The 21,137-nt window shown below is 41.3% G+C and overlaps 1 protein-coding gene across 1 annotated transcript in view; it reads left to right on the top strand.

Moving 5' to 3' along the window:
• Positions 1 to 21,137, top strand: part of BEST3 (bestrophin 3) — a 37,147-nt gene that overhangs the window by 7,770 nt on the left and 8,240 nt on the right. Inside the window, exons 5-9 of the mRNA XM_059186301.1 lie at positions 8,597 to 8,751; positions 10,145 to 10,222; positions 10,311 to 10,463; positions 13,909 to 13,989; positions 15,727 to 15,878. Of these exons, the coding sequence (XP_059042284.1) occupies positions 8,597 to 8,751; positions 10,145 to 10,222; positions 10,311 to 10,463; positions 13,909 to 13,989; positions 15,727 to 15,878 (619 nt within the window). The remainder of the gene's footprint in view (positions 1 to 8,596; positions 8,752 to 10,144; positions 10,223 to 10,310; positions 10,464 to 13,908; positions 13,990 to 15,726; positions 15,879 to 21,137) is intronic.

Here is a 21,137-nt window from a genome sequence, read left to right as displayed (position 1 = left end):
TTCAGATCCCAAGATACCACACCTAGAGATTCTGATTCAGTAGATCTGGGGTGGTGGCCAGAAATGAATGGATTTAACAAGCCCCTGGACACTCTGAGGCAAGGGGTCCCTGGATCATATTCTGAGAGACAATGGGTTTTAAGATGGTTGGAGTTTCCTTCTAACAGCTTTGCCTGGCTTCAGGGAATCTTCTGGGAATTCAGAACTGAGTAGAGGGCAGAGAGAATGACCAGCATCTCCTTCTGAAGCATCTGGCAATCTCTTGACTAGAGCCAGATGACCTAGGTCACCCACCTGCTAGTCCCTAACTTTCCTTGCTTTGAAGTTGGACAGTCAAGTTCCAGTAGTCCGGAAAATTAAAAGGATCAAACATCATTGGGGCAATACATATGCTTTGATGTTACAGGTTAAATTTCTCAAGTTAAAAATAAAATGGGTTCATTTCTGCTCACACGAAATAGAAATACCCGTAGAGTGCAAAATAACATCTGTAATGCTGAAAATTCCCTAAACTGGTCTGTTCTCAGTTATTTACCAGAGGAGCTATAACAGAAGTATCTCTATCATTTTGCCTATTGGCAACAAACCTGGCCTGGAAAATTTCAGTCATTCCAATTACCAGCCCTGGAAGATGTCACTCATCCTAAGTCAGGTCAGGTGCACAATTCCAGACCTTTTCCAGTTCAAGCAATGGCCTTAAATGGGTATTTGCATTATGAAATAAAACTGAATCAAAACATTTTAGTTGGTGTTTCATAGTGATCAGGATAAAAAAAAATTTCTCTTCAAAATTACTCACCAGAATCACAGAAATAGGTGATGGGAAATTATCTACACTCCTCTAAAAGAAACATTACTAAAGCTGTTGCTAAATCTGTCATGTATTTGCTTATTTAACAAAGATCTGTTGAGTGTATATGATATGCTAGGCACTGTGCTGAGCAGGGGAGCACAACTAGAAGTGAGAATAGATATGATCCCTGTCCTCAGCAAAAATTGCTACAAATCTTTTCTCACATGAATCATTTTCAGAGACAAACACAAATGTATTTACAGCTGAACTTTATATCTCTACATTGTATTTCTATTTCTCCCAAATTGTTTCCTTTTGTGCTTGGTAGCCCATAAGAGTGATTAAAAAACAGTAAAATTGGGGGTGCCTGAGTGGCTCAGTCAGTAAAGTGTCTGCCTCTTGATCTCAGCTCAGGTCTTGATCTCAGAGTCACGAGTTCAAGCCCTGCATTGGGCTCAGGTATAGAGCCTACTTAAATAAAAAAAGAGAGAGAGAAAATGAAAGAAACCAGTAAAATTTGAGGAGAGGACACTGTTTGGTATTCTTAAAGCCCTTGACTCTTAACATGAGGTTCTTTGAGCTTCTTCTATAAGGAAAGACCCTGAGGAGAACCCATCAGAATTTTTAGCAGCACTTATAGTAAACAGACATTAATACAACTAAGCAAGCTCCCAATTGTCAAATGGGGGTTGAAACTCAAGTTCTACCTTTAGATGCACTGGCTGGAAAGCTAGCCCCATACTCAGATCATGTAACTTGTGATCTTCTCTCACTAAGTAAAATCAAATGGCTGTTGTACAGTATTCACTTCCTGCCCTGTGGGGGGCTGTTTAAGTTCTTTCCAATGCATTCCATGGCAGTGGGGCTTCTTGGTCTCTGTGAGATCTCCCACAACTCTGTGCTCCAGAGAGGTGATCAAGGGGACAGTGGCATTCGCAGCTGTGCCAGTTTTTCCTGCTGGCTGAACTTTTACAGGCTGAGTCAGTTACCTCTATAGTCTCACATGCTGTGCCCAGAACAGACAGAATGTCATCCTGTGAGTGAAACTTGACTCACCTATGCACACTTGCTTTACATAGGACAGAAAGTGCACGGTGAACCCTACTTGAATGAATGCCATGATGGGTAGTCTCAGCAGGTCAGGGTTTGAAGATTCCACACAGTTCTAAGAGTTTATCAAGGCATCCACTCAATGTTTCTCAAAGTGTGATCATAGACTACATTCATTTATCAAGGGGACTTTAAATTGCACATTCCTGGGCAGCTGCTGGAATCAGAATGTCTGGGGCTTAACAACTAAGAGTCCCCACCTCAAACAAGCTCCCGGAAGCTCTGTAGGATGTTTGACCCCAGGCCGAGAATGCTAAAATGGCATAACAATTCTGTGCACTAGGCTAGATGTTCCTAAATTTTGTTGCAAGTTGAAATCACTAGGGATCTTTTACAAATACTGATGTCTGGCTTCCACCCCAGACGTTGGGTTCAATAGGTGTTTGATGCGACCCAGGCATCAAGAGTTTTAAAAGCTCCCCCGACCACTCTAACACGCAGCAGAGTTTAGGAAGCACTGTACCATAACACAGGGCACAGCTATCAACCCCTCCAACCTCACCTGCAAATCACCTCACATCTGCTCACTCAGGGAAAATAAAATTCTGGGCCACCCAGACAGGCGAGGGCTCAGAGCACTGATTTAGGGGGTGTTATTTCCTGTGTGTCAAGTGTAGAAGGTGGTGAACTATCAGGAGACAGGGATATGGCTGAGTAGAGATGTTTTATCCACATGAGGAAAAGAGGAAATGTTCTCTGTCTCTGGCCAGGATTGCGATCCTAAAAACTGATTTCACTCAACCATATCCTATTTCAAGCTTTTCAAACTATGGTTTGTAATTCATTACTGGGTTCTTAAGTCATTTTAATAGCTCGCAATCAGCATTTTTTAATGGAATGGAACAGAACAGAACTAAACTGATCAGGAAATATCAGAGAGACCACCAGCTGAAAGAACCAATCATTGTTTGGGAACAATGTTTCTTACTGTGGTCCCTGGTCTTAAAAAAAAAGAAAAAAAGTCTCACATCCTGCCCACAGCAGTTTCACAATGTGATTCCATCTCTCTCCCTCAATCTCTCTGACCTCCCTTTGATTTTTCCAGCTGACAAGGATTTCTAAACCTCTACCATTGAGTTTAAAGGAGCACTGTAGTCAAATCCGGTGGCTGCATTCAGTTCATTTTGGAAGTACAGTACAGAGATAAAAATTAGCCAGGCACATTGCAATCTTCCTGAAAAAGTCATCTCTCTGAGATGGGCTCGGATGCTGAATGCACAACCTTCTCTTTCAGAAAGAACTGGCAATAAACCCATTCTGCCTTCAAGCTTTGAGATGCTGAGCTTTTGGCTCTTCTGCTAATAGAGTCTCATTTGCACACTCTGCTTTAAAAGCCTAAGACATCTGCCTGAGCTTCAACTGAGGCAAAACAGACCAACTGCATGGCAGATGAAAAATTTTAAAGACCGGAATATTGTTTATCAGTGGACTTAATTAGGCCTTTGGCTTGAGGGCAGTAACATTTTACCTTAAAGTAGAAGGTCCTATTCCATCAAATCACAATTCTAGTTGCAAGTAAAAACGTGGCGTGGGGTATGTTACTCTGATTTGAAATACTAAGGAGGTTTCTTGGCACAAGTATGAAAATTGTTGAACAGAGCCTACCTGGCCAGAAAGCCAGAAGGAAGAGAGCAAGAGGAGCTCTGAGCAGATGTAACAGCAAGACAAAGCAACAATGTCAGGGTTATGGGTAGGACCCGAGGGAATATGGCATGAAGACTGACAGGTCAAGGTCACAGGGTGGTGTGAGGACCAGCCCAGTTGACAGTGCTACCAAACTGTGGCAGATCAGTGGGTGTGCGGATCACGCAGTCCTAGCAATGAGCATAATGACCACATTCTGAAAAAGTTCCTTGGTCTCTGGTTACAGTGTCCTAAAGTACTGATACGGATAGAATTCCATTTCATAACAAACATCCTTTTAATTGATTTGACCAACAATCTGTGGATTTCCTTGTACTTGACCAGTGATGTGATTTCCAAAGACGGGGTTACTTTTAGTAAGACATGTCACCCTGAGGGGAGCAGCAAAAACCACCATGCCTGTGCACTCTTGGAGGACACATTAATGTCTGGTTGACAAACCATAGAGCTGAGCAAAGTACTCCTTACCTCTGGGCTGAAAAACTAAAAATCCCCAGCTTTCCTTGCTCTGCCTGTCCCCTTCCAGTGAGTGGGTGTGCTACCTGGGAGAGAGGCTAACTCTAGCTTTCGTGTCTGCCCTGAATAAACCCTCACTTTGCATATTTGCATTCTGCTAAAAAGCCGAAAAAGAACTTGCCAGCACAAATTGATCCATACTCCTGAATAAAAAATAAGCAGAGGTAAAGTTATTCTTTGGTCAAATGACAGAGCTTGCAACTGGCATATAAACGGGGTAATTTTTTGAAAATTGCAGCATAAATCCCAAGAATGTAACTGCTAGCCAATTGATATGAAATGTCAGAGAATAGGCTTCCAGGTAAAGGATGAACCTCTGCTACACATCTTTAAGCATAGAGCCAAGACAGGTCAAGTTTATTAACCTCTTGTAACAAGGCTCGATCATGCTCTGCCAGTCTTTAAAAAGAAAAAGAAGAAAAAAAAAGGCAGAGTATCTCAATCAGGCAAGAACTTTGAGATACACTGAGAATCGAGAAGGGAATGATCAGGCTCATTTTTATTTTTGACATCCAGACAAAGTCCAGTTCCTCAGGCATGAGGAATTTCCTTCTAAGCCAATATAAATAACCTGAGCATTATCTAAAACGAGTCTCCTGTTGGTAAATATTGGCTTTGTAGTTGATACTCTGTTTACTTCAAATACTGAATAACGAGAATCTTCATTCGGCGGGGCAGTGATTTTCAAACGTTGCTGTGTGTCAGGACTTGTATGTGGAACATAAGGAATAGTGAGGAGGACCACCAGGGAAGGGCGGGAAAACGGAAGGGGAAGAAATCAGAGAGGGAGACAAACCATGAGAGACTCTGGACTTGTAGGAGTGAAACTGAAGGGGTGGAGGGAGGGGAAGCTGGGTGGGCATTAAGGAGGGTACCTGCAGCTATGAGCACTGGGTGTTATACACAGCTAATGAACCATTGAACACTACATCAAAAACTAATGATGTTAGTTTTTATGTTAGCTAATTGAACATAATAAAAAATATATATATTAAAAAAAAAAAAAGAATTTCCGGCAGAGCTTGGTACGCATGTGCCTGCCTGGACCCAATTCCATTAAATCACTCCGGAAGATCTGAATGAATGCTGATGCCCAGCCTCACTCTAGACCACCTGAATCAGAATTTTCTAGAAGTACCCACATGAGACGGTAAGGCACAGAGCTGGTTCTGAGTCTGATTTAGTAGATGAGGGTGGAGCCTAGCCCTCTCCATGGGTGACAGATGTCACAAGTGACTCAGATACCCACGATCAGTAGCCCCTATTCTCAAAAACACTGACCGAGATCTAGGTAACTCCAAGGCTCTATGAATCAGTGACTTTCAAAATGAGCAGGTCTCTCTTCTCTTTGACGCCTCTTCTATTAGAGTAACACCTCTGAAATAAAACTACGTCTCCATGGTAAGGAGGGAGGATTACTTAAAGCGGAATAATCATGTTTGTAAATTGATTACAGGTGATTAGGATATAAACTAGGTTACATTGGGGCAAAAGTCGATTTTCATATGAATGTGTTAGAATTTCATAAGCGAATGACCACATTCCTGAGACAAAAGTAACTCAAAATTAGTATCTAACAAAACTCTATTTTTGAAAAAAGATTTAATTCAGAAAACATTACTGGTACTAAATTACAATTAACACCGAAAAAGTCCACTTAAAAATTCAAGGGAATAAGTACAAGAATAGTAATTGCATTATTTTTTAAATTTAATTTATTTGTTTGACAGAGAGAGAGCATAAGCAGGGGGAACAGCTGGTGGAGGAAGAAGCAGTCTCCCTGCTGAGCAGGGAGCCCGATGTTGGGCTCGATCCCAGGACCCCAGGATCATGACCTGAGCCAAAGGCACTCACATAATCAACTGAGCCACCCAGGAGCCTGCATCATTATTATTTTTTTAATAGCCAAAAAACGAAAACAACTTAATATCTATTCAAAAGAGGACTAATTAAATAGAACATTGTATACAATTAGCTAGATAGCAGCCATTTAAAAACAATGATGCCACTCCGTATATACTAACAAAAAAAGATCTCCAAGATATAACCAAAAAATAGAAACAAATGACAGATATGTATGTATTTAGTGTAAAGCCACTTATGTTCTTTTTTTTTTTTTTAAGATTTTATTTATTTATTTGACACAGATGACAAATAGGCAGAGAGGCAGGCAGAGAGAGAAAGTGGAGGAAGCAGGCTCCCCGATGAGCAGAGAGCCCGACGCGGGGCGCCCGACGCGGGGCTCAATCCCACAACCCTGGGATCATGACCTGAGCCGAAGGCAGAGGCTTCAACCCACTGAGCCACCCCGGCGCCCCAAAGCCATTTGTGTTCTTAAAAATTAAGCCTGAATGATATTTCTCTGGAAAGATACACAATAAACTTGCCACAGTAATTCCTTCAGAGAGAAAACTATGTAGCTGGGAAAATGAGACTGACTTTTCTTATTAATATTCTTTTAGTCCTTCTGGATTCCTGTAGCATTTGAATGACTCAATCAAATATTTTAAAAAGCAAAAGGTCAAGAGTAAACTGCAAGCTTTTAAAGTACATACTTGAAGGATACCTGGGTGTCTCAAGTGGTTAAGTGTCCAGCTCCTGGTTTTGACCCAGGTCATGATCTCAGGGTCATGACATTGAGCCTCATGTGGGGGCTCTGTGCTCTGTGGGGAGTCTACTTGAGATTCTTTCTCTGCCTCTCCTTCTGCCCCTACCCACCCCCAAATACATAAAAAATAAGGTAGATATTTATATGAACAAACCCTGGTGCACAGTAGACATTCAGTAAATGTTTGTTTATTAAATAAACCTGCTCCCTTATTTCTCCTCTCCTCTTATTCAAATCTCTTCTTTCCTTACTGTGCATGTTGGAGGTGGGGTGGATAACTAAAATTTCATAATGTATTATGCCTTGGCACTTACTGAGTTCTAGGTATGTGCTAAGCATTATGTTAACCTCTTGACATGTGTTCACCATCTCATGTAATTCTGCAACGTGCCTGGGAAGTAGTACTATCATTTCTCTTTTACATCTGGGAAAACTGAGGCTAGAGAGGTCACTGCAAGCTCAGGCAAACTGTGTTATATACATGCACACACACAAATAAAGATTGTAAAAATTATACTTTTAAGATATGCTGTGGGCACTATGAAGATCATTGTTATGCCACAATAATGGGTCCATGATTAAAGGAGCGAGACTGATATAAAGCGAAGGTCAAGCAAAGCTTTATTTCGCGCCAAGCATCAAGAATCTAACCGAAAGTTCAGGGCCGCACCTCTTACAAGAGAGGGTGACCCTTCTCTGTTTCACAGACTAGCTTTTAAGGGCAAAGGCCATGCGGTCAGGCCTGGCCACGCACAGGTGACCAATGAGATTGTTACACACACAGGAAACTCCACAGTGATGCTAGGTGACCAACTGAGTTAGAATTTACCCTAGTAGACATTTAAACCAGCCTATTACACCTTGATAGGGATTGGTGCCCAAAGGCTCCCAAAGGACCGGCCCATACTCCTTGGTAACCAGGGAGACAGTATGCATCCCCCCACTGATCCACCTTTGTATCTGGGCTGTGTTACCTGAAGCTGGTTTCCAGGACTTGTCTTCAAGTAAATCCCCTGGGGAAGGGGAGCAGGGACAGTTTCTAAATAGGTCCTTACATCGTACATTCACTGCCCTTCCAAAGTATGACAATCCCTAATACAAGGCAACAGAGAGCACTGTCTGGGGAAATTTGAAGGGGGGAATCTCAAGGGAAGGAGAAGACCAACATCATGGAAGGCTTCACAGAAGGGGACTTGGTTAATCAGGACTGTGGAGGGAGCAAGCAAGCAGGAGCAAAAGTATGTGATTCATGGTTTCCACACTATACTAAGTGTTTTGTATATATTAACACCTTTAATTCTTTCAATTGTAACATTTCTTTTTTTTTTTTAAAGATTTTATTATTTATTTATCAGAGAAAGAGTGAGCACAAGCAAGGGGAGAGGCAGGCAGAGGGAGAAGAGGTCTTCTCTGATGTGGGACTCAGTCCTGGGACCCTGAGATCATGACCTGAGCCAAAGGCAGATGCTTAACCGATTGAGCCACCCAGGTCACCCATTAATCCTAACATTTCTAAGTATTCTTGCTCCCAATTTTAGATGAATAAACCAAAACCTAAAGAGGGAACCTTCCCCAGATGTTCTAGTCCCCATTTAATGTCACCTTACTTCCTAATGGCCATCTCTATGAGGGATTACCAACGTGCCTTGACTTATATATTATTTTAGATAACTTATATATTATTGTTAGGTAACAGTATATATATAGTTAGATATATATTATTGTTAGATTAAAAAATGTGTTTGCATTCACACGCACACACATTCCTTATTTCTAATACAAGTATAAACTACTTGAGGCATCTCTTATGCATCTTTAATATCCCCAAATTGTATGCTCCCATAGTAACCATGAAAATATTTATGGTAATGTATTAGTGCTAGACTAATTCTGCATAATTGTGCTATTTTTATTTTGTGCTAAAGGTTTTATGACAGCAGATGAAAGAAAATTATTTGACCATCTCAAATCTCCTCATCTGAAATACTGGGTTCCATTCATCTGGTTTGGAAATCTTGCAGCAAAAGCCCGAAAGGAAGGTAGAATCAGAGACAGTGTTGATCTACAATCATTGATGACTGTAAGTACCTCACAAATCATCAGTCTAAGAGGCTAATCAGAGACCAGCAAGGATCTGGATGGAACAGGTCAGACCAGGACAAGTCTGCTTTGTTCCGGTTCCTTTGGAACCAGTATCAGAACCCTCAACATGCAGGACAGGAATAATACACAGGTTTTAAGTCATATTGATTGCTGCTGGTTGCTGAGAAACTCAGTCTAAACAGAATTAGGCTTTGTAACAGGCTCTGTAAGAAAGTGTCCCTTAATTGATTACCAATAGCTGCCAAGAGTTCTGAATGATCTTGTGTCCACATGGTGTGTTTACCATCCCTGGCTCCACGATCCTAGAATAAAATCTGGAGTAAAAATAAACCCGTCCAGTCAGATCCCCCCAGCTGGAATTTCCTGAGGTTAAGCCAACTTTTCAGATACTCCAGGAAATGAAATGATGTTTTCATTAAATAAAATAACCCCGAGGTCATCTGAAAAGCAAATTTACAGAAGGGCTAGATAGACATGTGCTATGACCATCTTCTGCCTGAATCAGGCAAAATGAATGAATGATATAAAAATAACTCCCAAATTAACATAAACTCCTCTTCCCAGTCTTATGTAATAACTTATGCTTGATAAAGGGGGGGTGTGGAATCAATGGATTAGAGTTCTTCCTGCTCCAAACAGAGATTATTCTCTATCAATGTAAGTGTTGTTGTAAAGTCCTCGTGGGGGCCGGGGGCAGAGGATGTGCTTCTTTTTTTCTAAAATCTATAGCAAACATGTTTTCAAAAGAGGTAGAGAAACAGGGAAAAAAAAAAAATCTGCTCTCACAGAAATGTACCAAAATGGATAGAAATGACTTATTTAAAATATTAATGCCTGCCTTCCCATCACCACTTTGGGGAAACATACATGTTAGAAATTATGGATTCAATAGAGTAGGGGATAGCTCTATAAAGTCCTGATTTCTTTTAATATTTTTAAAACGTCCAACTACAGTCATCCATTTTGCATTGTGGAACGATGTTGATGACCATTTCCAGAATGTTTCCTTTCGCAGTCACTCTCAGAACCAATTAGAGCCTTAAAAAGTCAGCCTCATCCTTTTACGAACATATTCCTTTTTTTTAATATATTTTAAAAATTTATTTATTTGGCAGACAAAGATCACAAGTAGGCAGAGAGGCAGGCAGAGAGAGAGAGAGGAGGAAGCAGGCTCTCTGCTGAGCAGAGAGCCCAATGCGGGGCTCGATCCCAGGACTCTGGGATCATGACCCGAGCCGAAGGCAGCAGCTTTAACCCACTGAGCCACCCAGGCACCCCTCTAAAAGCCACAGCCACACTACACATCCCAGGAAATCTTTACTGCCTCACCCATCATCTTAGTAAACTATGTTTTACTGTTTCTGCCTTAGGAAATGAACAAATACCGCTCTTGGTGCAGCCTCTTATTTGGCTACGACTGGGTTGGGATTCCACTGGTCTACACCCAGGTATCAAGCCCTTGGCACTCGGTTTTTCCCTGCTGCTTGCCGTAGGCACCTGGCGCCGGGCTCTCACTCAGGCTTCTCTCCGCCACAGGTTGTCACCCTGGCAGTCTACACCTTCTTCTTCGCCTGCCTGATTGGACGCCAGTTTTTGGATCCCACCAAAGGCTACGCGGGGCATGACCTAGACCTTTACATTCCGATCTTCACGCTCCTGCAGTTCTTCTTCTACGCGGGATGGCTCAAGGTAGCCCACGGTCTCCGCGCCTGAGACCTACTCTGTAATCCCTGTCATGTTTTACCCTCTGCACCCTGCGTCTGTACTGAGTCACTTATTCATGAGCCCTTCAACGGTAGATTTAACACTGAATCGCCCAGAGATGTCATTACTTTTAAAGTAGGGATTCGAGAGATGTGAGGAGTACCATATTACAGCCATCTAAAGCAAAGAGATTACAAGAACACTCTTTTATGGCTACTGATTTTTTAGTCTTTGTGTGCCCCCATTAGGATTCTAGTAATGTAATTAAAGTAATAACCGTAACTGCCTTGATTTTTTATGCCACAATTGGCAACTAGGCAGAGTGAAAGGGGTAAATAAGAAGACTTATATATCAGGCTTCAGCATTCGCATTGTATTATTGTTTTGGTTCAGCTCAACTCTGCAGTTAACTGTGACTCCCTGAAATCCTACTAGCTGTCCCACATTAAAGGCATCCCATTTCCACAACTAGAACTGAGCCTCAGAAAAGGATTCATCAGAATCAAAACCAGAAATAGCAGGATTTATGATGACATTTGGTTTGCCAGGAAATTAAAAACAGGCCAGAGTCCTGAGAAGGACTTGTCCCACCATCAGTGCAGAATTGAGTTTGTCCTCACCCCTCAGTGCCCTCCACCCCCTCCCTCAGCACCCTCCACCCCACATCTGCCCCTCAGCCTGTCCTGGATGCCTGCAAAAACACCACAGCCTGAGGCAAGAGAAGTAGTATACATACACACAAAGACAACGGCTCCATTAAGGTAATTGAAATCTAATGACAGTCTGAAGATGACTTGAATAAAATGAAATGTCCAATGCTGACCTTGCAGCCAGCCACACCTTGGGTGCACTAAAGCAGCCTTCCAGGCTGTGGCAAAGTTTTCCCCTCCAGTGCCTTTGCTTTGATTGGCTTGAATCGTTAATCAGGAAAAATAAATATATTGGCATTTCAAGAAGTAAAGGCATGTCCTTAATAATTGGCAAAACATTTTCAGCTGAGTGACACTTATCCTTAATTATTTTTACCCATTTAAGACAGAGAAAGAGCAAGAGAAACTAACAGCTCTCTTCTCCCATTAGAGAAAAAAGAAGACTCTGGTTTTATAGAGAGAAAATCACCAGGCTGGCCCAAATACTGGATTGTTCTGATCTTTTATTGTCCTGTCCCCTGAGTTCCTTGCTTTGTGTCCATGTGGTGTTTGCCCAGCCTGCACGCAACTGTTAACAGTTCCTGCCTTCTGAAATGCTCTCTAAAATATTTTTTTAAAGATTTTATTTATTTATTTGATAGACAGAGATTACAAGTAGTCAGAGAGGCAGGCAGGGAGAGAGGAGGAAGCAGGCTCCCTGCTGAGCAGAGAGCCTGATGCAGGGCTTGATCCCAGGACCCTGAGACCATGACCTGAGCCGAAGGCAGAGGCTTTAACCCACTGAGCCACCCAGGCACCCATGAAATGCTCTCTAAAATATTAGCATTCTGCTCCTTTATAAAATACTTTTAAAGGCAAAATATGAAAATACAGTCTTAGCTCCTTTAGGACATAGACAGCCATAAAAGGAGAGAACTGCTTTCCCACCCAATGGATTAGATGGAAAGATCTCACTTTCTAAGCAGCTGTTTTATTTTGCCCATCCTAATCTTTATAAATCTTTTCAAAATGTAAAAAAAAAAAAAAAAAAAAAAAAAAAAACCCACCTCATCTTAACCTTATAAATAGTATATTACTCAGTTATTTGCTGGAAAGAGAGCTTCTAAGGAAACTAAAAGCTATTTCTTGAGATAGTCAATCCAGAAACACAATATCATTTGGGTAGGTAAGTGTAAACTCTAATATTATATACAGGAATGATCCCATAAAAGTGAAATTCTGGATGTAACGAAAATATTTTTAAGGCCCATCCAGTGACCTGGTACAACCTCGGGCCAGAAAGAGTGGATTGCCCCTGGAAGGTGCAGTGAGGGACTTTGACAAGAATATTGCTGTGAGGCTGACTGATTCGGGGCACAGGCCCTGCCCAGTTTCGTCACTTACAGCAAGGGAGATGCATCTCCAAGTCAGTGGTTCTCGACTTCAGCCACGCACTTAAACCTCCTGGAGCTTCACCCAGTACAGAGAACTCAGCACAACCTCGCACCCGTTAAATCAGAATCGAGGGAGGCACCCAGGCATCAAGTGCCTTTAAAGCTCCTCAGGTTATTTCGATCTTCACCCAAGGCTGAAAACAGCTGTTCTAAGTGGTTAATGGTTAGACTTACATCCTAAAAATTAAGTAGGTAAATTTTCTACCAAATAGTCTGAGAATATAGAAACTCAACTAATCAATGGTGCCTTTATTTTTTACCCTTGTTTTTTTCCCATCTAAGCCCAATGTAAAATCTCTCTACCCCCCAACCTGTCTCTGTGTCTCTCTCGCACATACCTACACACACACAATCTTGATAATAAAAATCAAAGATATTATTTTTTAAATTTATTTATTTGAGGGAGACAGGGAGAATACAAGCAGGGCTAGGAACAGAAAGACAGGGAGAGAGAATCCTAGGCAGACTTTGCTGAGCGCAGAGCCCCCTATGGGACTCGATCTCACAACCCCAAGATCATGACCTGAGATGAAACCAAGAGTCGATGCTTAACCAATTGAGCCGCCCAGTCACTCCTCAAAGGGATTATTTAAAAAGGAGGCGAGACATATTTGGCATATAAATCTCTCATCAAGGCTCTCCAATTCTGGAACACAGTAAGATCATTTCATATCCATCAACTATTAGAAAATATGTGGAAAAAAATGCGATAAGGAGCTACCTATACTTTTCCCAGTGGGAAACTGACCAGGTACCAGAAAACCCTTTAGAATAAAACAAAGGGAGTCAAATTCCAACTTTGACTCGCTAGCTCTCTGACTCATTCATTTAGCTGTTATGTCCAATAATTGTGGAAACTCCTTGTATTATTTTCTTTAATTGTGTTTTAAATCTTTGCTGTTTTATCTTCCCCATGGTTAAATTTTGGTCTCATCACCTGGGCCCTTATAAATTTCTTCAGCTCACAGGCTACATAGCCCCACAGGTGCCCGGCAGAGTGCCTTGCACCTTGTCAGTGCTCCTTCAACATTCACTGGCTAGATCTGCCCCTGAGCATCAATCACTGGGCTTCTAGACAGTACACAGCTTCTCTTGGGGAGGGTCTGCACTGTCCCCAGCTGAATAGACAGACAGAACCACTAGAGAGCAAGCCCATCCAGGTGCCTCATTTGTGGTCTGAGAGTCAAGTCTCACTTGCGGATAAATATCAGTGTCGGTGGAATGACCCACTCCCCTCTGGGCTTCATATCATGGAAGTGGCAAAGGGCGTCATCTCCATCACCCTCAGCCTGCCTTCTTAGTCTTCACAGGCATCATGATGGCCTTGCTCTGTGTTCTCCACTGCAGGTAGCTGAGCAGCTTATCAACCCATTTGGAGAAGATGATGATGATTTTGAAACCAACTGGTGCATTGACAGAAACTTGCAGGTTAGAGGAGCTTCTCTTTCTTGTACAAACATTAATAATGAATCCCTTATGGTGTTTCAAATCTGAACAGACTCGGAATTCGGGCCCCTGAGCTTCAGAGCTTTAGCCACAGATGAAAGAGGTTTGGCTTTTCAGTATGTTGTCTCACGTCCTTCTGGAACCTCACAGGTCCTGGGTCTCTGTTGCAGTAAAGATTAGTCCCTTTTAAGTAGAAGTTCAAGCCAATTTTCTTTGTAAGTTTCTTTATTAGCTTTACAGAGCCTCTTCCATCTTTCTGCAGAGCAATATTTTCATCCATTCTTTCATCTGTTCTGTGTTGCCATCCAAGTGGGGGGAGCAGGGACATAAAATGACAGCCAGACATGATCTGGTGGGAGGTGAGTTCCCGAATTCATGTGATGTAGGAGCCTGTGGTCAGATGACCACCCAGCAGGGCACTGGGCATGTGGGCCACAACAACCTGTGTCTCAAATCTAACTGAACAAAACCAAATGGGCCCCAGGACCCTGACCCCACAGCATATTCCAGAGAGGTTTTTCAGAAGCACCAGTATGAGAGAATTTTCCTTTCTAATAGGACTGTCGTCAGACCATTGTCTCCCTCACAGGCTGAGAAAAGAATTTCAATTTGTCTGCTTGCTTCAAGCAGCTCTTAAACAGTTCAAGTGTTTCATCGTAGATCACTGTTAGTTCACAAACTGGCCTGAACGTGGAGGCCCAGCACAGAGGAAGGGAAGCCAGGCCACTCCAGATTGGTAGGTGGCAGGCTGACTAAACAAGGGGACTGACAGACCAGGCTTGGCTTGGGTAGCCACAAGATAGGTAGATTTCCATGTCCACCTGCCAAAATCTTCCAAGTTTATACAGAGCCCTTAACTGTGTTCAGCCCTACTTTCAGTCAAGATGGTCTCAACAACAGGGTGCTCTCTCAAGGCTATGTCCTTGACATGGCTCCATTGTGAGAACAGTAGGCAGAATGTACATTCCAGTGAACAGGGAAGGGGTGGGGGTGATTGCCTGGGTTCAGCTTTCAGGTCAACAGAGATTAAATCTTCTCTGTGACCTCCTCCAACAATCACACTGTCAGTCTGTCAGGGAGGAAGCATAACAGTTAGGCCACTCGCTCTTTGGAAGAATTGGATTTGCAGAAGATTAATAATTTATTCATGCCTCAGTGTGTCAAAGTCAAGAAGAGAAAGCACTATATGGCCCCAGGCTGTGGAGATTTGCTGATATACTTTTCCAAACAAACAAACAAACAAACAAAAAAATCAGGATGCATAAGAAATGATATCAAGTGTAACTATGTTTATGGAATCAACAGAATGGGATATTGAGAATCTTCAACTTCCTGTAATGTCTGGAACTATGAGTTTGCTGTCAGGATAGCCATTAGACAACATGGTAACTCTGAACAAAGAAGAAAAAGGTGTCTCTCCTGCCTCCAGGTAAAACGTTGCTGGCTCCATTCTGGGCTTATGGCTTGATAAACCAAGTCTGGGCAGTTTTATAGCCCCACTTAACCCCCATTGCCAAGGTCAAGTGCTCTTGTGCAGTGAACAACATGCACAACTGTGAAGCAGCCTTGGTTACAGCAAATATAAATGACAGACATTTGTATATTTACTCTTTCAGACTGTTCTATCCTCCTGCAAATCCCATCCACCCACTAGAACTTACTCTCTTTGATTACACAACTCATATCCGAATTACTCTAACAATAAAACAATGATTTTAGGTCTCTCTTTTAGCTGTGGATGAGATGCACATGAGCTTACCTAAGATGAAGAAGGACATTTACTGGGACGATTCTGCTGCTCGACCGCCCTATACACTGGCAGCTGCAGACTACTGCATACCCTCATTTCTGGGGTCAACTGTCGAAATGGGGTAAGTGTACTTTTTTAAATCATCAATATTTGGAAAATACAATATGGCACTGTTCTGATTTTTTATGTCCTAATCTTGAATTTACTTTCATGACAATTCTCAACTATTAATATCTTAGAGGAGTAGCCTTTTCAAATTTTCAGATATAATTAACATGCCCAAGGAAGTCTGAGAGTAAAGAGACTCTAGTTTCTGGTTTAAATGTGATGTGTGTGTAATTGGGGGTAATTTGCACTTCACCTTGTTTTTATACCACAGAAAAATTTCCAATAGTTATGAAACCATCTTCTTTTTTTCCCCCTTCCAATTTGAAAAGTAGTTTAATCATTCAATTATATAGTCATTTAATTATGACTATCATAATTAAATGTGTTTGTTTGTAACAAGTATTAACTAAGCATATACCATGTGCAGGCACTGCATTAGACTACATGGAGCAAGCAAATCTTAAGGAATGTGATAAGTTTTATCAAAAGTTTTCTCTAGGATTTTAATTCAACTATGTTGACAAGTCAGTCTCTGTTCTACGGTTTTAACTTAACAATCTGTCCCTCTGTACTTAGCTTTAAATAAATGGGCTGAGACCTGAACTAAATCATGCACAGTTCTTGAATAATTTTATTAAATCTGATAATGTATATGATTTTGGAGAAATGTGTGAATGTGGGGGAAGTTTAAGTATATTTGCTGAAAGCAGATGCCACAGTTTCCAAGTAACTTAAAGAGAAGACTATGGACAAATTTAGAAAAATAAGAAGAACCCCTCTAAAAAATTGTAGAGAAGACAAAAACTTTTGTAGGCTTTTTCTTATAACTTTGGGCAAAACTGTGTTTGCCTTTCTTTAAGGCCAGCTCTCAGATTTGTGAGGCGAGTTCGTGTCCTGTCGTTGCCACCTGGGACCTTCTGTCTTCTCCCCCACCATGTTCAGTCCTCCTCTTTCCCTACCATCAGGATATCTAGTTTCCACCCTATTCCTACAGCCCTATTCCTACAAGGCTTTACCCTGGGCCAAATGTCTCTTAATCCTAACAAATGATAGTTTGTGGCATCCCTCCCCTAAAGGAGCCACTGAGGCTGAAAGCCTTCTAAGATCCAAAGGGAAAGATGAAAAAGGAGAATTTTAGGAATTGTGGCAAATAATGAGATGATTTAGGAGCCAGGAGAATTGCCTTGTTGTCCTCAAAGCACACCTTAGAGAAGGTTCCAGGCTAGACTTTCCTCTGCTTCTAGAAGGCCTGCTGAGGCCCAGACTCTCCTACCCAGGGCTTCCTCCAGCCTGGGTGTTCAATCCTCCCCCAGCGGGCTGCTCAGGCTCCATGAAGAGTCATTCCCTGTGGTTTTCACTTCTCATCATTTTGTCACTCATTCTGCAGGGACAGTTTCATGGACTTTGAAATCCTTCTCAGTTTTGGAAAAATAATAGTTGTTTTCCTGTGAGTTTGTTTTTGGACAACTCAGTAGGCTTTAACATTTCCCTCCATTCCCATCACTGATGAATACAAAGTGTTCAAAGATCTAACTTATAAAGAAAAGAAACCAGCACATTTGATAGGGTCAGAGAATCAGTCGCAGTGATGGTTTTTGGCCCTTGGGCTCCATTGCTGTGGTCCAATAAGTTGTTTGTGCAGGATGGTTAAAATTATTTTTTTTTGGTCTCAAGATTTTTATCTTGATCTGCACATTCATCCCAATGGTCATAATTTTACATTCTCATGTGAATGTCCATGTTCCTTAGAAAGCATTAAAATATATATTTCCCCTATTTCTAAATATAGAAACTCAGAATTAAGGATTTACAAGACCTCAAAGAAAATACCCCAAACAATTATTGAGAAGATTAAATGAGATTGTAAACACAAAAACACTCTAGATATGACCACGGAACATTGTCAGTATCGACCTGTGTGAATCTCTTATTTGTGGATGTCAAAGTGAGGCACAGAAAGATTAAACAAGTCTAAGCTATTATTTGTATTAAACTAGTTCTGGGAAATGTAGAACAGAAAATAAAATGCTTCAGAGAAAACTAGGAGATATGATATTTAAGAATGCAGCTAAGTTTTTAGCTGTCAGAGAGCATTCCTGCAATTAAGACAGGCTGTTTGCTAGCATGATGGGAACAGGCTCAGGCAAAGGCCAGAATCTATTAAGGGAGGCATTTAACCGGACTCCTCTAGCACCAATTAGTCAAAGAAACAATTAGGTAAAAGCTCAATTGGTCTTGATTCTCTGCATGAATGGGGACCATTCCAGGGGATCCTCACAACCCAGGAACGTAACTACAAGAATGCAGGCTTTTGGAGAATTCACAGAAATGCCCTCTTTGATCCATCACTGTTGATTCCTTCCAGGACTGTGCTCTTGTCTAAGGACCATGCAACTTGTCTAAGTTGTTTCTGGTTGCCTGTGATGGGAAACCAAGTCCAGCTAACTATAAGCAAAAAAGGGTTTTCTTGAGTCACATCTAGAGACTAGCCTCACTTTGAGCATGGCTGGATCCAGAGACTCAGAGAATGTCACCAGCACTCACTATTGCCCTGTCTCTCTGTTCCCACTTTTCTCTCCACTGACTCAGGTTTCAGGCAGGCTCACCCCTCCTGATGCAAAATCGCAAGATGGCAGCCAGAAGCTTTAGGCCTATGACCTAACTTCTCAGCAAACCCTATAGAGAGAGTACACCTGTTCTCCAACTCTTCAAACTAAAGTACCGAATTCGTTGGCTGGACTTGGCTAACATGCCCATTCTTGAACCAATCACTATCAATGGGGAGACATGATGTTTTGATTAGACAAGGCTGGTTCACATGTCCATCTTTGGACCAAGGGATGTGGTCAGCCGTACCCAACCATATGGAGTGGATGTCTTACGAAAATTAGGGTGGTATTACCAGGAAAGGGTGAATGGTTTGCTAGGCTAAGAAAAGCAATAGATGTCCTCTAAAATTACAAAAGATGATTCCCTAAGCATTGCATTGTTCACTCACCGAATACAATGCCAATACCAATAGAGCCATCTGACTGAAGCTCAGGGAAAAGCAAAGGTAAAAGTAAGGATTATTGTAGCCCAGGTGATTTTATTGATGATGATGACCCAGTGAGCCTTTTGCATGAGAATCAAGACCAGGGGACAAAATAGTATAGTTGCAAACATTTCAGACAAGTGTTTGCAGCTTAATGTGCATATAAAATCCTTCCCTGGATGAGTAAGTTTTTTATTTTCTTATTCTATTGAGGATATATGTTCCCAGCAGATTTAACTCAGAAATAAAAGTCCTCTTATCTTTTCATATCAATATTTCACGCTTATGAGCACAATTCCCATGACCCAGAAATTCTAAAAATCAAGGCAATGCCCTTCCATAACTGAGCAAAAGTGCTATCCAGGGGCAACCTGAGAAATTACTCTGCATCATGTTGTCCTTCATATTTGGCACGTTGTTCATTTCCACATAAAAAGGAAATTCCTTAGAGACAATTCCTCTCTCCTCTATATTCAGGAACATGTTCAAAATATTGCCCTATTTTCTACACATTTACCAAATGTACATTAGTGAAATAAAACAAGTTGTCCCCCGTTTTTTATCTCAAGTACAAACTTAAAATATGGTGTTTTTCCTTGTATCTTTGCATACACAACAAAGGCGTCCATTTATTCCAGGCAAAATACACTTTCACGGTCTGGTATATGGTAGGTTTTATGCCAAATGCCTGGCAGAGGCAAAAAACGAAAACCAAAGCAAAACAAATACCTCTGAAGCTCACAGACACAACGAGGAGGAGACTGGTTATAATACAACGTGGTAAACACGGCAATCAAGAAATGCTCACCAAGCCCGGTGAGTCAGACAAAGCTCCTTGGAGCTGAGGAGTGTAAGGTGCATTTTAGGAACAAATTAGGAGCTAGCACAGAGGATAGGAATACGGGGATCCAGCAAAGGGTAAATTCCAAGCCAAGATGAGTAAAAAATAGCAAGGAATCTTAGTATATTTGAAGTAACAGGGTTTTGTTTTTTTTTAATTTCAACTTTACTGAAGTATAGTTGACATATAAAGCTATAAGATATTTAAAGTATATATTGCAGGGCTGCCATTTTAATTAATGCATTTGTCATTGTCCTTACCGTGGTGACATTATTAACCAAGATAAAAAGAACACCCGCAAACGGTCGTTAAGAAGAGTCGTCCATAAGACCCCCATGAAGAAAACACACCCCAAACCCCAAAAATGCAAATGGGTCTTCTCTGAGTGCTACTAAACACTTACGTCTAAGAAACCAAACTTTATCAAAACAAAACCTAGGATGCTTAAACTTAAGCCAGCATTACTGAAAATAAATTTCTTTAAAAAAAGAAAATAAAAGTAAGAGCCAGGCCTAGCCTACCACAGCTAGTTAGAGGTAGAAGGCTTTTCATATTATAGCACCATTAGTCATTCCAAAATCCTTATTCTTTTTTAAGCATTGGAATTATCATTAGTGCAAATTTATAAGTCTCTGAGGAAATGAAAGACCTGAAGTCTCATAACTCCCTTTAATCCTGTCTTAAAAATCAAAACCACCAAGAGTAAAGAAGGAGCAATCCCTTCAAGGCCTTCAAAAAACCCAACTGAAACATCTATCCATAACAGCTGAAGGATTCCCAATCCTGGAGAAGAGGGACTTTAGCTGCTTATGAAATGGATCACACAAGTGTGTACACATGGGGCTGTGCTCGCTCTCAGTGTCCTGCTGATGTAGACACCTGCTCTCAGCCTGGGAACCTTGAACCTCTGGCTGCAGCACCATTTAAAGGACACTGCTTTATTGGGCTTCTAGCCAGGATCCAAATATGTCACCACTTCCTCGCTTTTAGAGTGATCTCAAGGAATGTGTCTATGAAGTCATTTTGAGATGCACTAAGAAAAGAGGAGAAATATACACGTTTGTAAGTTTCTTCTCGTTGGGAGCTGAGGGGTTTATTGAACATTTATTGACTAATTTACTTATCTCTCTTTATTCCAAAGGTTCTGCGAATATGTAGAGATAATATAATTACTTTTTTGCAATTATACATATATATTTAATGTGCACAAAGCATTAGGATTGCACGGTACAGTCAGATGTATTCTAAATGATAGTAGCTCTATCATACCAAAATCTGTATTTAACAAGCAAATTATTAGATTGTGTTAAATATACTTCTAGATGGGTGTTTTGGGCAGTAATCCTCTCTTAGCTAACTATATTAAAATATTTTAGCTTTATAAAAAAAATACACAG

The sequence above is a fragment of the Mustela lutreola genome, chromosome 8 (assembly GCF_030435805.1).
Source record: "Mustela lutreola isolate mMusLut2 chromosome 8, mMusLut2.pri, whole genome shotgun sequence".
In the NCBI taxonomy this organism is placed as follows: domain Eukaryota; kingdom Metazoa; phylum Chordata; class Mammalia; order Carnivora; family Mustelidae; genus Mustela; species Mustela lutreola.
The sequence above is the reverse complement of the archived record's forward strand: the minus strand, read 5'-3'. Positions and strand labels throughout refer to the sequence as shown.